The 16,047-nt window shown below is 47.2% G+C and overlaps 3 protein-coding genes across 6 annotated transcripts; 1 reads left to right on the forward strand and 2 right to left on the reverse strand.

Moving 5' to 3' along the window:
- Positions 1 to 72: 72 nt before the first annotated feature.
- LOC148408170 (E3 ubiquitin-protein ligase RNF31-like) lies at positions 73 to 11,809 on the reverse strand. Of its 4 annotated transcripts, none has more exons than XM_088441957.1 (24): positions 10,899 to 11,809; positions 9,561 to 9,760; positions 8,567 to 8,704; positions 8,338 to 8,493; positions 8,222 to 8,281; positions 7,668 to 7,806; positions 6,947 to 7,096; positions 6,704 to 6,854; positions 6,492 to 6,529; positions 6,234 to 6,382; positions 5,762 to 5,998; positions 4,916 to 5,188; positions 4,262 to 4,447; positions 3,308 to 3,514; positions 3,062 to 3,235; positions 2,877 to 2,975; positions 2,288 to 2,377; positions 2,039 to 2,153; positions 1,844 to 1,956; positions 1,643 to 1,756; positions 1,518 to 1,566; positions 1,246 to 1,342; positions 908 to 1,073; positions 73 to 350 (listed from the first exon to the last, which is right to left on the reverse strand). In XM_088441957.1, the coding sequence occupies exons 2-24, from the start codon at positions 9,735 to 9,737 to the stop codon at positions 282 to 284; spliced, it is 3,147 nt and encodes a 1,048-aa protein (XP_088298083.1). In that variant the 5' UTR covers positions 9,738 to 9,760; positions 10,899 to 11,809; the 3' UTR covers positions 73 to 281. The 4 variants fall into 4 exon arrangements, with proteins under 4 accessions (XP_088298083.1, XP_088298084.1, XP_088298080.1 ...); XM_088441958.1 differs by having other exon boundaries at positions 3,308 to 3,436; positions 8,567 to 8,713; XM_088441954.1 differs by having other exon boundaries at positions 8,567 to 8,713; positions 10,899 to 11,808.
- Positions 11,189 to 14,235, forward strand: psme2 (proteasome activator subunit 2). The gene is made up of 11 exons (XM_088441964.1): positions 11,189 to 11,405; positions 11,637 to 11,669; positions 11,760 to 11,822; positions 11,922 to 12,002; positions 12,529 to 12,565; positions 12,668 to 12,765; positions 12,842 to 12,910; positions 13,311 to 13,378; positions 13,440 to 13,494; positions 13,585 to 13,671; positions 14,079 to 14,235. The coding sequence occupies exons 1-11, from the start codon at positions 11,358 to 11,360 to the stop codon at positions 14,157 to 14,159; spliced, it is 720 nt and encodes a 239-aa protein (XP_088298090.1). The 5' UTR covers positions 11,189 to 11,357; the 3' UTR covers positions 14,160 to 14,235.
- lsm5 (LSM5 homolog, U6 small nuclear RNA and mRNA degradation associated) lies at positions 14,233 to 15,982 on the reverse strand. Its single transcript, XM_088441969.1, has 5 exons — positions 15,744 to 15,982; positions 14,908 to 15,003; positions 14,812 to 14,839; positions 14,659 to 14,731; positions 14,233 to 14,574 (listed from the first exon to the last, which is right to left on the reverse strand). Exons 1-5 carry the CDS (start codon positions 15,787 to 15,789, stop codon positions 14,542 to 14,544), a joined length of 276 nt encoding a protein of 91 aa, XP_088298095.1. The 5' UTR covers positions 15,790 to 15,982; the 3' UTR covers positions 14,233 to 14,541.
- Between the last annotated feature and the right edge of the window lie 65 nt (positions 15,983 to 16,047).

A 16,047-nucleotide genomic window follows, 5' to 3' on the forward strand; every position in this document is an offset into this window, starting at 1 on the left:
ACGAACAAAGTGATTAAACAAAACAACTTCTGAAATCGTGCCATAAGGAAAATACGACGCAACAAGGAATCGTTCGGAGGGCACGCATTTATTGATCTTCATCGGCAAAGCACAAACGTGAGTACACACGGGATAGACGGTGTCAAACAAACGCTTCTTTCCCCTCCCCTGACATACTTTATGAGCACTGACTATAGAACAGTGAGTCATGAGCTATGCAGCTCATTACAAATAAAAGTCCATTGTGCACATTGTTTAGTTTACGGAGGACGGAAGGCGGCTCAGCTTGCGAGAGGCTGCTGAGTGGCGTTCCTGGGAACTTTTTCGCCCAGGGGAACCGCCATCAGTTTCTGCGGGAAAGCATCAAAGTCAAAAGAAAAACAAGTGTTGGCAAACCGGCCTTGAATATAATGAGACACTTTGGAAGCCGTCGTGTAATCTTTCCGCGTCAACACTGCGAGAGATAAGTGGCGGGAGGCCTGCCAAGTCAACCAAATGATTTAGACTTAAAACTCTATTTCGCCATTTTAAGGCAAATTCAAGATTCAATGGATAGCGCGCTCAATCCGTATCTTAGATAGATGCCATCTACTGGTGATTATGCGTGAGTAAAGCTGTTTTCGAGACGGAAATTTACAGTGGCGTAGCATCGCACTCCGATCACACCTGCCATCCACGATGAACGGAATTGATGCCTCGAGTTCTTTTTCAAGCTCAGGACCCTTGCATTTCATCTTTAAAGACAGCTTGTTTTGAAATATTTCTTGAAATAAATATATATATAGTCTTTCCATACTCCTAGACACGAATCTGAATATTTTCAACAAGTGAAAAACAAAACAAACAAAAAAACAACACATAAATCAGGGCACTCACAAGCCAATGTAATGAAAGAAAAAAAAGTTACCTTGCGTATCCGGGCATGGTAAGCGTTGTCGTCCTCGTTGTCGGCCCGCCGCGCGTCCACGCGGTAGCGGTCGCAGGCTCGGATCAGGTCGTGGGGGTCGTAGAGAAGGGCGGGGTCCAGCGAGTGCCCGTTAATCAGACTCACCAGGTACTCTCGGTAATGTTTGCTGCACGTGACGGGACAACGCAGATGCCGTGGACCCGGGCCGGGAAGGCGAAGCCCCTCGGAAGCTCGCAACGTGCGAATATTTCCGAGAAGCGGAGCGAGGAAGGCGGAGCGAGGAAGGCGGCGCGAGGAAGGCGGAGCGAGGAAGGCGGAGCGAGGAAGGCGGCACTCACTCGCAGAGTCCGGCCTGGCCCGGCTGAGTCTGGACCCCGCACGGCGAGTCCACGGGCTGACCCCCTTCGTCTTTCTGCTCCATCACGCCGCAGGTGTCTGCGTCAACCAAAACATGCCGTTCACTCGAATCGATTGATTTTGGATATAATCATTGAGTTTCAAGACAAAAAAAACCCCAGCAAGATTTGGTTCGACATCGATCTCATTCCTTGTGATTCAAAAGCATTCTAATATATCCCATGACTCCAAAGCGTTCCGCATCATCCCTCACCCGCCTGCAGCTCATCCGAAGGTTCCGTGTTGAAAGCCACGCCTTTGCCCTGACCAACAAAAGCGGCGGGACGCGTTAGCAAGCCGATGGAAAGTAGGCTGCGCAAATGACGGGCGCGCTGGCACCTGCAGCAGCGCCTGCAGCCGCGCGGCCTCCCAGTCCCGCAGATAGAAGAGGCAGTCGCGCGGGTGGTGAGCGTGGAGGCCCGTGAAGCCGCACTGTTCCGTCCTGCAGCCCGTCTGCGCCGCGGGCCGGAAGCCGGGAGAACGGATACGGATTTACTTGGAGTTTGGGAAGGATACGGCGGGGCGGTGCTGCGTACTCACCGTGTAGTACGGGTTGTTGCAGCCGCTGCAGAACTGGTACCTGCATTGGGAGCAGCTGAAGTGCATGCAGCCGCCTTTGGCCAGCGCGTACTGGAAGCGGCAGTGAGGACAAGCTGCCGAAGCCGGCCCGCTTTTAGTGTCGGTCGGTCGGTCGGTCGGTCGGTCGGGCCGGCCGAGGTCGACGGGGCCACTCACTGATGCCGTTGTCCCTCAGGTAGCCGGCCAGGCCCTGCTTCTGGTACTCGGGGTCGTTGTCCCGCTTCCACTGCTGGAATTGCTCGCAGCTCGCGTCCTGGTGCTGAGGCTCCCACTGACCACAGAGATCATTTATCTCTACATTTATACGTACCGTATACTGCGGTACGAGTCTTTGCACGTCAAATTCGATTCGGAATCAGATCGGAGACCCCAAAATCGGAATTGAAGACGGCGACGCTCACTCACCGGTTTCTTGCACTTGGCACAGAAGCTTTTGCAGCAGGACAGACACGTCACCTTCAGCTGATCGCCATCGTTGATGAAGCCGAACACGCACTGCGGTACGCGACATCGCAGAAAGACTTCAAGCCTCCGCGTCGGTCGACAGCCGAATTCGGGGCACGTTTCCACAAACAGATCGTTCTTTTTTCAAGGATTTGAAGGCGCGCAAAACCGATTTAGCCGTTTTCAGCAGTAAACACAATGGTTTTGTCTATACATAATTGGATCTATTTTTCGTGTACGCTGAATGCTTTCAAAAATGACATCACGTGTATTCAGAACAACCGATCACAGCTCGGCTTGGAGAAAGCCGTGACCGGAACGCGTATGAGGCGATTTTCAGTCGACAAGAGGAAAAATGCATTTTTAAAGGGAGTGAAAAATAATGTAGTATTAAAATAATCTTTTCACTGCTGAAACTGGCTAAGTCAGTTGTTCGCTGAGCGCTGAAATTGGCTAACTAAGTTGAATTGTTCCCTGAGCGAAACCCCGACGACAATGAATTTGACAGCCCCGGTTCAAGGAAATACATAAGGAGCGGATTTTGACTGACGTGGCAGCACCACAGGAACTTGGGGTCCTTCATGAGGGCGTGCTCGGTGAGTTTTTTGTGGAAGAGATCGTAGACGTCAGGCTCCAAACATTCCCGCAGCTGCGAAGCACAAGCGGCGAGGTCACGGTGACCCTCGGCGCCCCGTCTCTACGGGCCTCCCCCCGAGGCGCGCCGGCGGGTCGCACCTGGATGTCCAGAGTGGAGAAGTAGCTGTCCAGCTGCTCGGGGTCGGTGATGTCGGGCCCTCGACAGATGGGACACACCATGTCCCAGATGTGCCTGTCGCGCACCATGATGGTGAAGTGCTGCGTGAAACATTCCAGACACACCGAGCACTGGCAGGACGTTAAAGACTGCATCTGCGCAAAAACAAAGAAAAGATTTCAAATGCCATGGCATCCTTTATTGAAGCGGGATCCGCAGTTGAGGACCTTGCTCCGCGGGAAGATGCTGAGGCAGCACGGGCACTCGTTGTTGAGGACGCGCCGGATGAAGTCGCGGTCGTGCGACTCGCGGACCGCTTGCACCACGTCCTCCAGCGTGTAGGCCACGCCCGGCTCCTGCAGCAGCGACAGGGTCAGCTCGCAGCGCCCCCAGCTGGGCAGGTCGTACAGCGCCAGCAGACGTCGGCACATCCGCTGCGGGGGTGGACCGGAGTCGTTAGCCGAGCAAAAGCGTGCCGCCATATGAAAAAGCGGCCATCTCATATCCGTCTTAAGGTCACCGGTGGTTCCAGTAGCAAATTAAGAGCGAATCAATTGGAACATCCGTCCGTCCCTTTTCTATAGGGTTCACGGGGGTCGCAGGCTTGCTACTGCCTATTCCAGCTGACCTAGGGCAGTAGGCGGGCGACACCCTCAAGTGTTTGCCAGCCAATTGCAGGGCGCACAGAGACAACAAACACTCGCGCACCCAATCACACCCAAGGACAATTGAGTATGTCCAATTCACCTCCCGTGTACGTTTTTGGAGCGAACCCACGCGGGCTCGGGGAGAACATGCAAACTCCACACAGGAAGGCCGGAGCCGGGTGGATTTGAACTTGGGTCCCTGAACTGTGAGGCGGGCACGCAACCACTACTCCACCATTGTCGCCTATCGGGGGTTATTTTTACAACGTCGCCCCCGCGATGTACGAGGGACCACTGTCCTGCTACTAGTTATCGGGTTCAAGGTCCGTGTACACATGTACACCGATTTCTCTTCATCGGTTTTGGAAACCGATTTCCTATGAGCGTGCGTTGCGCTACTAACTATTGTGCAAAATTGTCATACATTAGTGGAAAGAAGTACAAGTGTTTAAAAAAAAAAAAAAAAAGACATGTTCTACTAATGTGCTGAATTGTCATCCTAGTGAGGACCAACCGCAGCGTAGTACGGCGCACCTCTTTGTCGGGATGGTTGGGGTCGATGGGAGGTTCTTGCTGGTCGCTCCAGATGCGCTTGTGAAAGGCGTCCAGCAGAGGCCGCTGTAGCACGGACAAAGCTCCCTTGACTTGTCCACCGCTTTGCCGTAGGGCCTCCTGGCACTGAAAGGCGTCGCGGAAGCCCAAGGAGTGCAGCTCACTCATCTGCCCACGCACACGTCAGATAAAGAGCGCGGTAGAGTATTTATGTGCTTGCGCTACATGATGAACTTTCATCTTTTGAGGGCGGCTCCAGAATGTACACTCTGCGATAAACAGGAGTTCATCTTTTTGTTCATCCTGATCAAAGTGCAGCAGCCATCTGCGTGACCTTGTTTCAAAGAGTTGGTGCGATAACGCGCGTTCTGCTGTGCAGTTTGGCAGATTTACACATGAGAATTGTCTCTTCTAGGACGCTGGCTCATTAAAATTGTGGATTTATGGCATCATCTGATTTTAAATTCAAGCTCAGATATGTTTGAATCTTCCGACATGCTAGATGACCCATTTCATTTGATGGATTTTTATAGTCGGCTAGCTCGATGCCCTCCATTTAGCATTTCGAGCAGCGATGTCCCTCCCGCGAAATCATTTTTTTTTGCAAAGCACACCCCAACCAGGCGACTTTCAAACCTTCATTTGTCGGTCCCAGAGGACTCGCGTCACGGCCCGTCGGGCGTCGCCGCCCGACGCCAGCCAGGCCAGCTTGGCTTCGGCTCTGGACAGCTTGACGGCCTCGCCGTCGGCCGAGACGCTCACGTGCACCGAGGCGGCCGTGGCGCAGATCTCGTCCAGCAGGTGGGGCAGCTCCGACGCCTGCCAGTCGCAGGGGTCCACGTCGGTGCCGGCGCACGCGCGGAGCACCGCGTACACTTCCTCGGGGCTGATGCCGCGCTTCTCCGCTTCCTGTGGGCAGAGGGCGCCTTGAGTTGCTAAATAGAATTTTTTTAAAAAACATGGCTTTGCCAACATGGAGGAGCAAAAGCGAATAAATGAGTTTCATTTTATAATTAAATAAATCAATGTTCCGTTAATTGTGTCGTTAATTAATTAAAATACCATTGATTACATTTAAAAAAGAATTGGTCATTTTATTAATCAATGAAAGATGTATTTATTTAATTGCGTATTTAATTAGTTAATCAAACATTTGATTAATTCGTGACACTTTTATTCAACGATTAAAAAAAATATATATTGATTTATTTTTGGTCCTCGTAGCAACACTATGTTGAAGAGCTTTATTTAGCTGCAGCCTTATCGTCGAGGGATTTTTAAAGAAAGTTTTGGCGCTATCTTGTGGCCTCTACCAGCAATTAAGGCCCTTATATACCGTACGGCATTTTTTTTTTTGCTAGCTGCCGCTTGGCTCGGCACCACCCGCGAATAGAGGGGGTTAGCCACCCCCCGCCCCATTTGGGGAACATGGCATAGGACCCCAAAGTTTTGACGTGCGATGCGGTGACGAGAGACTCCTACTTTGATCTGGCTTATGAGCTTGAGCCCGTCTTCCCTCATGCGTTCCTGCCTCTTGAGATCCAAGCTGGCTCTGGGCTTGGGGCTGGGCTGCGGCGAGGCGCCTTGATGCTTCACCTCGCACGAGGTCTTTGGAAGCCGTTGGGATTCGGCTACCGGTTTGCCCGGCGAGCTGCACAACTCGCACGCATCTGCCGACGCCGCGTTGACGAAGGTGCAGCGCTGACATATCCAATGAGGCTGCAGAAGGCAAAAAAAAGATGAATTATGTCCCAAGGGCTCGCCAACAGACACGTGACCAAAAATAGGCAAACAAAAATATACAATCTATTATCTATACAATGTTCTTTAGATGGATGGATGGATGGATGGATGGATAAAAAAAAACAAGTGTTTGGCCATGCCTCAAACAGAGGGCGTAGCTCAAGTCTGGAAGGAAAAAAAAATCCCTGAATCGCAGCAAGAAGCAACCGACCTGCTCTCTGGTGTCGGAAACCGAAACGGAACCCGGGCTGGAGGGCAGCCAGGTGATAGAGGGCCGCGGGGCCAGACGGGGGCGCTCGCACACCCCACACAGGACGCTGCTGCCGGGATTGATGACCGTGCAGCTCTTACACTCCCACTCTATCAACACACCATTCATGGATGATGTCATTTTGGACACGGATCTCGCGGCAAAACACAATGCGGACATGACTTGGAAAACATCTCGCAAGCATGGACACACTCTCACCTGCGTTGGAGGGCGTGGAGCACATTGATGGAGGCGCGCTGGAAGTGGAAAATGAAAATGTTGACATGGAACGCGCATTAAAAAAAAATCCATTACGTACAGCCAACTGGTTTTCATCATAAGAAAAATAGCCCTCCGCTGTAAAGATACTTTTTTTTGCCTTCTCTGCAAAAAACGGGGGGGGGGGGGGGGGGGGGGGGTATAAATCTTACCTGTTGGTGTTGGTGGGAGCGAGCGGCGTCCTGCTATGGCCTTTGCGCTCCGGGTGCGAGTGGAAGAGCCCGTCGCACTTGAAGCACAACATCTGCACGCAGGCGGCGCACCGCGCGTGCACGGGCGACACGCCGCAGATGGAGCACATTTCTTCGCATACGCAAACACACACAACAAAAAGTAGCAGATGACAAACACGAAGGATAAAATTGCAGATGATTGCAATCGTGAGCTCGACTTACCCTGCATGCTTGTGGGGCCCTGGTCTCGCTTGTGATGGGTCCTGGCCGGGTGGCGATGGAAGAGGTCGTTGCAGGCGTCGCAAAAGGTTTGGTTGTCGCACGAGGGGCAGACGATCGCCGCCGAGCCTCCGCACAGATTGCACTGGTTGCCTGCGCGCAAGTAGTTCTCAAAAATTAAGTTGCAAATAACTGAATTGTACTTTGGCGGCGATTCTTATGTGTACCACTAGATGGAGCAAGCACACACATTGTACTCGACTTCGGGGGCCTGCATTTTCCTATTTTCGTTGAGTTGTGACTCACTTAAGGACAATAACCAAAACGCAATTTTTTGTATAAAATGTCATTTATAACAACATATCTCTTTTTGAGACATGCCGCTGACCCTGGGAGCTGTGTCAAGTGGGGGTCGGAATCAATATTATGGTAAAAAACACTTGGAATAAAAAAAAAAAAACACTAAATGATTCTGAATCCAATCGTAGACCCATGAATAGTAATCTAGTCAAAGATAAGATGCCCACCCCCTAGTGTCCACTATTGCTATTGCATCCCACCGAAGTTTTTACACTTTTTAAAGTCATTTCGTTGAATGGATTAAACCCATAGGTTTGATATAAGGGAAAATAAAAAGTTGTTCATCATCTGCCTTCCGTAGCCCTATCTGAATGGCCGAATTTGATTAATCAGCACCCAAAGAAAATGTTTGTGAGCAACTGACGCGCGGACGGAGGCTTGGGAGCTTGCTCGCCGACGTCCGGGCATCTGGGCTTGGGCGGGACGGGCGGAGGCGGCGGCGGCTTGCGTTCTGACTTCTCCTCTCGCGGCGGGATGACGGCCGCGTCGTTGACGGTCGCATCCTGGAGGACAAATACGGTAATTCGCCAAATATAGGACGCGCGTGTGTATAGGACGCATCCCTCATTTTAGGATGAAATTCTGGTCTTTTCTATGTTACGTTATGTATAAGAGTTTGGCGACAATGTAAAAACTATAAAAACGCAATCAATATCATCTGTGAAACTCTTCAGATTTTCCTGTCTTCATATCTGTAACTTATATAAAGTATTTGTTGCGGGTTAAGCGCGTTTCGAATTCCCCACATTGTGAGCGATCTTCGATTGCAGCGCCCGCTTATTTGTTTTTCTCTTTTCCTTGCAATGCAGCTCCAGTTTTTGTTTTTTTTCAACCATAAATACCCAAAGCTGCGCGCCATCCGCGTTCCATTACCTTTATGATCACGTGTATCTAAATATTAATAAGGAGCAGACGTACCTGTTGGCCGGCCAACTCGGGGACCAAGTCCTTGAAGGCCCCGGGATGAGGATGCGTGCCCTAAAAAGCAGCAGGTCAGGCACGGCGCTCGCCGACGGCCGCGTTCCAAAGCCAACCTTGATGAGCATGTCCAGCTCGCAACGCAGCGTCATGACCTCCAGCGTCACCGAAGCGACCTTTTCGCGGTCGGGCTCGGCCACGCCGTCGGCGAAGCCGAGGCCGTCCGACTGTTGCTCGGTGTAGCCGAAAAGGAAGAGTACGTCGCGGCCGCCCTGCGCCGACGAGCCCGGCCGGCCGGTTAGTCGCCGCTTTGGCCGCGGGCGGGGCGGCGGTGGCGCCGCTCACCTGGATGGCGTCCACGGTGGATCTGAAAACCGGGTTGTTGTACTTGACGCTGCGCCAGAACTTGGGCTTGGTGAGGCCGGTCAGGTTGCAGCCGTATTTCTCCAGGATGCTCAAGGCCTTCGCCAAATTATTCAATGACCCCAACACCTGATTGGAAGAAGAAACCGTTAAAAAGAGCGTTTTCTTTGACTACAGGTAAAAAAAAAAAAAGACGTGAAATATTTGCATTTTTGTAAGAATATTCTCATTCAATTGAAACTGAAACTGCAATTTTTTGGGGCATTTTTGGAAAACGGTTCCAAATGTGTGTACACACTGAAGATAGATCTTTTTTTTCAATTAATTGTATACAATTGTCTGTTGTCACATTCAAACAAAGAGCTCCTGGAGTCATCTGAGAAAATAATAAAAATAAACAGGTACAAAGCACAGGTGAGCTGTGATTTCTGGGTACCCAGCATCACTCAACACTCAACAATCCCAGGTACAGTACTTGTGGATATGTTAATGCGTGTGTGTGGGCTGAAATGGCTAAATAAGGATATTTTGCCTGAAGTCATTCAATCGCAAAGACGTATATTTACTTTTTTTGTTAAAACACTCAATCCCAGGTACTTGTGTATTAATGTGTATGAAAAAAAGTAAGAAATACATATATTATGTATTTTTTTCATGTGCTTTTCTTAAGGAAGAAGCTAGTTCTAGTACTGAGGTTCTAAACTTGACATACTAAATGTAACTGATTACCTTTGCTAATTTTACTTCCTTTAGGTAATAAGTAGCAAAGTGATAGTTTTAGGGTTAGGGTTACTAAAAGTAAGTTTTGTATTTAAAGTCCTTGATTAGTAGTTAATTACTTAATAAGGCACCTAAGGTAATTGATTCAATCACGTATAATGTCATTGATTACTTTAGTACTTAAAGCAGACATTTTTGAAACGATCCCTCTGCCAAACACTGAAAAAAGGGGTCAAGCCAAGTATCAAGGGTTGACCTGAGTTGCGTCGCCACCTCCAGACACGTTTTTCTTCAGCATGGCCTCCACCTGGAGATGCCTGTACTTGTGCGCCGGCGGCAGGGGGAAGTCGGCCATCACCTGGACCTCGGACTTCACGTCCTGGCCCAGGCCCGACGTGAGCAGGGCCTGGCCTCTCCTCCTCGCCTCCTCCATCCGGGCCGCTCACTGCAAACAAACTGCTGCCATTGTTTACATTGAGTTTGTATGCCCCTTATCAGATCTTTGTACGCTTTTGACGCAGAAGTTCGAGTTGCCTTTTGCTGGCGAATGCAGCGCCTGCACTACACTGTCATAGAGAGACCAGAATTTGGGAGCGTGCGCCGAGCGTCTGTGAGTGAGCCGATACAAATACAATTTGCTATCGATTTCGGCGCACAATAGCTCGGAAAAACGTCAACACCGGACATAAAAAAAAAAAAACAACAACAACAAAGAAACACAAATCTTTACAGTTTGGTGGGTGTACTCAAATGTATAGAATATACCCCCTCCCCCCTCATTTTCAACCCACATATGAGGGGGGTCGACTTAACCGTATAACTCACAACAGACCAATTTTTTTCCTCATACGTATTTTAAATAACATTAATTTGAATACAAATCAGCAATATGGTGTCATTTGCAAGGCTTAAAATGATCATATCTACCTCGAATGAATAATGGCTCTAAATACTACTCATTGTCACTTGAAAGGGCCTCTAAGCGTCAAACTCCAGTCCTCCAGGGTCCGTTCCCTCCGTGTTTTGCAGGTTTCTCATTGCTTCATCATGATCCTGATCGTTTGAATCAGGTATCTTGCCAAGAGAAACTTGGAAAACATGCAGGACAGAAAACCTCGAGGACTGGACATTGACGTTGTCGGTTCTTAAAGGGTTGAGGGGAAAAAAAAGTCTCGTATGTCAACACGATTGAAGTGAAACATCAAACCATTGTGAGCGTGTTGCCTCTGGCAGCGTCCTGGAGCTAAAAATGACTTGACTGGTTTCACTGACGCTTGTTAAGGGGAAGTCCAAAAACCAGAGAGGAATAACGTAACAGCTGCCAGTTTTGCTAGCAGCTTAAAAAAGAAACACACAACACGAAGTATTGTCCACAAATCTTTGTCTTTGATTGAGTTGAAGACTTCAACTAGCTTGAAAAAAAAAGCTATACGTCGTCGTTCCATTTGGTCAAACTTTGCTGGAGTGAGACAAACACGTCACGGGCGCACACAAAGAACATTTGAACTTGAGTTATTTTAAATTTTAGACCCCGAAAGGCAGCCGTGAAGAATAAATTACGAAAACATTTCACACACTCGTCGTCTCGTCTTACCTGAACTTGCTCGAGTGTTCATGAAGGCAGCACAAAGGCGGAAGTTTGGCTACTGACTGAACTTCTGGTATGATGGTGTTTGATTTTCACAACAAGAGCTAATGGGAACAATTTTAGGCCTCCTTCCGGTCTGCTTTGGGTATTTCCGCTAGACGATTTTCTCGAAAACCGCGAAAAATAATATCTTAAATCAGATGTACGAATAGATTAACGCAATGAAGTTTACCTATGTTATTTATGTAAATGAATAATAGTGTTAGCTTTTGTAGTGAAGGTGCAAGCGGAAGTTGTTTTAGCCTGACAAAAGGAAAGGGATAGGCGGTGCTTCAAATCGAAACTAAACTCAATGTATGAGGAAATAAAATAAAATTAGACTTACGTCGCCCTTCTGCAGCACTTTCGCCACACGGTCCCGTTTTTTTGTGTTTCTTAGTTGAAAAAAAAGTTTTCCTCGCTGTCATGCCCAAAAGTTTGGAGTTGAAGATACGCAGCGAAAATGCAGCTAGGGTAAGTTTTGTTTTTCTGAATACTAAAAAAAGTGACGAGAGTCACCTGCAGAACGTTTTTAAAATATTAAGCATCGCTAAGTTGTTTCAATGAATACATTAAATGCTACTAACAATGGAAGCCATTCAATTTCGGCAAAACGAAAGTAAAATGTGATGTGAGTCAGCAGTTCGCTAGAAAAGGCTTCATCTTGTCTATTTTACTTATCTTGATTTTTGTCATCTTTTGCAGGTGGAAGCCTTTCACCAGGCCTTGTTTCGCGAGGTTGGTCCCGGGAATGTGCTTCAACTATCTTCTTTTAAAATATAAAATGCAAAAGAATGCAGCTATCAGCGCGTGTTTTTCCCGTTCCAGGCAAACGAACTTTTCTCGACCTTCATTCCCTCCAAGATCCTCCAGTTAAACGCCCTGCTCGAGGTCAGAACCTGCATTCAAATCGAGCGGAACATTTCAAAGCTCAACTTTGATCGGCCAAAGAGCCATGTGTCGTATCAAAGTGGTTGTTTTTCATGGCAGGGTGTCTGCGTGACAGACATGTCATCGCTCAAAGCGCCGCTGGACATCCCCATCCCCGAGCCACCCGCCCCGGAAGACAAGGTGCCATTGAACGCGCATTTCATTTGGCGATTCTTTGGTGCGCCACCGGAGGGAGCCAAGTACACGTTGAGAATGACTATTTTTCGGACCATCGGTCGCACACGATTATAAACCACAACAGCAAAAATTGAACAGGAAATGTATTTCTAAAAGCCGACAATTGTAGCGTCGGATATTTACGCGCAAAGATGCTACATGGAACTTAGTATAGAAATAAGAGCAGCACCGAGATGACGCCGACCAGTCAGATTGATTGAGTACTGCACCAACACAAGAGTAACATGGCCGATTGTGTTTACTCATGGAGATTGCCCCCTGGTCGCTAGCGTATAGAATAACTGTCCTTATTGTAAAGCCTTCATATTTTCTTGTGTTCATATCTGTAATTTATATATTAGGTTTGGGTTAATGCAACGCGTTGAACTATGAGCTGCGGGGTTCAAAGCGCGAGAAAAAAGTAGCGGCTCATAGTCCGACGTTCACGGCATCTTGTTGACCTTTTTAACCCGCGTTCATGCCGACGCAGGACTCGGAGATGGCCGAAGACGAAGACAAAAAGAAAAGTGAAGTATTCTTCATGATTTCCGCGGGGCGGGGCGGGGCGGGGCGGGGCGGGGCTTGGGTTGCCATGTCACGGAGCTTGAGGTGTCTCCTTGCGCCCGCAGAGCCCAAATGCGCTTTCATCAAGTCCCACGAGATGATCTTGGGGCTGGTGGGCAAGTTGAAACCCGAGATCGCCAGCCTGCGGGAGACCATCGTCACCGTGAGTGAGCGGCGGCGGCGGCGGCGGCGCGTCCGCTCCCGCCGCCGTTCCATCGTCGGCTTGTTTTTCTCGGCAGGTGGCGTGCTGGATTCAGCACCTCGTCCCCAAAATCGAAGACGGCAACGACTTCGGCGTCGCTATTCAGGTGCCTTGACATTTTACTGCGTGGTAACTTGTTTTCCCTTTCATAAGTGCAACTTTATCCCTGTAATTAAATCGAATTTAAAACGATAGAAGCGATAAGCGATAGGAAGGGTAGTTTTCAAATAAAAAGCAAACGAATTGGAACACGAAGCGACTAATTGCTTGTGTTCTTGTGACGGTTTTGCAAAAAGTTGTACGCCTTTATTTTGGTTTTATAGACATCCGCGTTAGTGAGCCAGTTTTCTGGCGGACGAGCCAGAAATAACGCCTGATTTTCAACTGAAGAGCACAAGAACCGGAACATGAAGCGACGCCTTGCTGAATCGTCTTTTTGCAAAACGTCTTTGTACGCGCTACGGCCAACTTCTGAGCGCGAGCGTATTTCGTTTGTTGGCTTGCAGGAGAAAATCTTGGAGAGAATTGCGGCGATCAAGACCAAAGCGGACGGCTTCCGGACCAACATCAACAAGTAGGTGGCGAGATGTGAAAACGTGGCAAATTGTCAACTGGCGCTTGGTCGCGCGATCTAGGTACTTGCTGGAGCGGGGCGACGCCGTGGCCAAAGCTTCCAAAGAAACCCACGTGGTGAGTTGCTGGGGAAACGGCATACCAGTCTATATATATACATACAGCACTGTATATCTATTTTTTTTCTTCAACTCGTTTTGATTCCAGATGGACTACCGCGCGCTGGTCCACGAGAAGGACGTGGCCGCCTACTCGGACATCCGAATGATCATCCTGGACTTGCGCGCTTTCTACGTAAGTCCCGCAAGCGATTGGCACATCATCGTTGCTTCATGTTCCAATTCATTTGCTCGCAAACCTGCAATATATACTGACAATTTCTTTTACTTGCCTCTTTTTAGTTTGTTCTCAAATTTTGAATAGTGCTTATTATATGTTCAACCAAATTAACATATATATTTCTTTTTTATTTTAATATATTTATTTCATATATATAGTTATAAATAATAGCTTTGTTATTTACTATATTTCACATATTTATATTTTTAGTTACTTAATTTTTTGAGTTATCGTTTATTTTGTTTGTGTCTGGTTTTAGTTATTTATAAATACTTATCATAATAATTATATTGTCAAATATTTCAATATATTTGTAGTTATTCATAAATAGGCCGTTTTGTGACCCCCTCGCTTCTTTTCAGGTGGAGCTTTACGACATGATCAGCAAGAACATGGACAAGGTGACCAATCCCAAAGGCGAGGAGAAGCCATCCATGTACTGAAAGTGGCAAGATTTCATCTAAGGAAAAAAAAAAAGGGCCTTCAACACTCAAATCATCAATAAAAGGCTCTGTCTCATTTTTTTCTGCGTGCTTCATGTCACACTTTTTATTGCCAAACCAACATTTTTTTTTTAATAACAAAAAGTGCCTTCCTGTCCCAAGAACAAAAAGGAACTACAACAAACTTCAAAATAAAACAAAATTCATTCAATGCCAAACACGTTGTTTTGTTTTGTTTTAAAAACAAGTCTAGACTTTCCCACGTACATACACTTTCTTAACTTTTTGCCGAGGGGAGGGTCTGAATGTCCGCTACTAAATTAAATTATTAATGAAAAACTAATGACATAAAAATACGTGTTTGGGATTGAAGGGGTGAAACTTAAACTTCCGGGCCTTCTCCTCCTGGGATGAGCTGCACAGGAAACATCAAATAAACGCGATTTATTTCCATCCCCGATAGCGAGAAAACAAGTCGTCACATTGGGGGGTCGGTTACCATGGTGATGTTGTTGCCGTTGAGTAGGATCTGGTCCAGCTTGGTTATCCTGCGACCTTCTGGTGTTATTTCACTGAAGCGCACCGCAAGAAAAAGTCACATTGGTAAACACATCAGACATTAAGCAGGCGAAAGAAAGAAAATCCAACTTACAACTCAGTGACATCCTCCAGCACCATGTCTTGAGCAAAACAAGTTAAGGAATGACCAACGGGACGCCAGCGTAATCAAGTTGCCTTTTTAGGATACTGACAAAGTCGTCGAAGCCCAGCAGAGTGCCCACGATTTCTTTGTCCGTCTTCATGACGATGTGGATGCGAGAACCGATGCATTTGTCCACAAGCTCTGGAAATAAAAACGCGCGCTTCGAGATGGAGCTGGGCCACAACAGCTTGAAAGGAAATCATTGCTTTTTTTAATGATCGCTTTCCTCCTGATTCGAAACCAGAACGGCACTTGTATTTTTTTTTAATATCAACTTCCACAGTAATAAAAAAAAAACACAAAAAAACGGACTACTTTCTCAAACAAAAAAAAATATAAAATCCTGAGCAATAACATAAATAAATCGCAAATAAAGGACAAATTACATTCTACTCAATAATATCAAAATACATATTTCCAGAGTATTAGTCCTGTTATATTGTGAGTCAAACCGACCTATTTGAATGTTACGGTAATTGTTGAATAAAGTTTTTTTTTTTCCTCTTCTTCTTCTTGGCTAATAATGTAGACGCAACACATCCGATAAGAATGCCATTTGTACACTTTAGTTGGTGCATTTTCAAATTCATTTTAAAAGGTGTGTTCATTCAATTTTGACGCCATTTGTGAGGTATTTACCAACTTCAACATTAATATATTTACTCTTCGGTATCATGCAAAAAATGGTTATTCAAAGTCATTAAAAAAAAATCAAATGCCACGAGCACGCACAAAAGACGCGACACTGACAAGAGTTGTAAAAGCGCTTAAAGACGTGAATTCACAGCAAGGTGGGTTTGATAGGGTTAAAGGTAATTTATCAAACATAAAAATATTCGACCATGTTTAAAAAAAAAAATAATTAAGAAAAATGTACAAACCCAACGGGAGCAACTGAGAAGGATTGGTAGCTTGAGTTGCCGCCATGTTTGGTGAGATCACCCAGACAGAAGCAATTGACCAAAGAACGCCGGAAATTAGGCCAAAGCAGTCAAGCCCCGATCGTGCGACAAGCTGCTGGCGAACCGAGTATGAGCCTCAATGCAAATATAAAAATAAATCGATGTGAGCGTTCTGTTCAGTTTATGATGAACAAAGGCGTGGAAACGGAATGATTCCAATCGATGAGTAGCACGTGACGCCCTGATTTGTTCCGATCAATATATGACGTCACCATTCATAATC

This window comes from Hippichthys cyanospilos, chromosome 19, assembly GCF_059441005.1.
Source record: "Hippichthys cyanospilos isolate Australia breed blue-spotted pipefish chromosome 19, RoL_Hcya_1.0, whole genome shotgun sequence".
Taxonomy (NCBI): Eukaryota; Metazoa; Chordata; class Actinopteri; order Syngnathiformes; family Syngnathidae; genus Hippichthys; species Hippichthys cyanospilos.

Coding starts and splice junctions, on each gene's coding strand:
- psme2 (XM_088441964.1), top strand. CDS start 11,358: ATGCCCAAAAGTTTGGAGTTGAAGATACGCAGCGAAAATGCAGCTAGG. Junction 12,766..12,841: donor TGCGGGAGACCATCGTCACC/GTGAGTGAGCGG, acceptor TTTTCTCGGCAG/GTGGCGTGCTGGATTCAGCA. Junction 13,379..13,439: donor TTCCGGACCAACATCAACAA/GTAGGTGGCGAG, acceptor CGCGCGATCTAG/GTACTTGCTGGAGCGGGGCG.
- lsm5 (XM_088441969.1), bottom strand. CDS start 15,789: ATGGCGGCAACTCAAGCTACCAATCCTTCTCAGTTGCTCCCGTTGG. Junction 14,732..14,811: donor CTGGAGGATGTCACTGAGTT/GTAAGTTGGATT, acceptor GGTGCGCTTCAG/TGAAATAACACCAGAAGGTC. Junction 14,575..14,658: donor ACGGCAACAACATCACCATG/GTAACCGACCCC, acceptor TTTCCTGTGCAG/CTCATCCCAGGAGGAGAAGG.
- LOC148408170 (XM_088441954.1), bottom strand. CDS start 9,737: ATGGAGGAGGCGAGGAGGAGAGGCCAGGCCCTGCTCACGTCGGGCCTG. Junction 3,236..3,307: donor GCATCTTCCCGCGGAGCAAG/GTCCTCAACTGC, acceptor GTTTTTGCGCAG/ATGCAGTCTTTAACGTCCTG. Junction 1,074..1,245: donor GGCCAGGCCGGACTCTGCGA/GTGAGTGCCGCC, acceptor CGTCACGTGCAG/CAAACATTACCGAGAGTACC.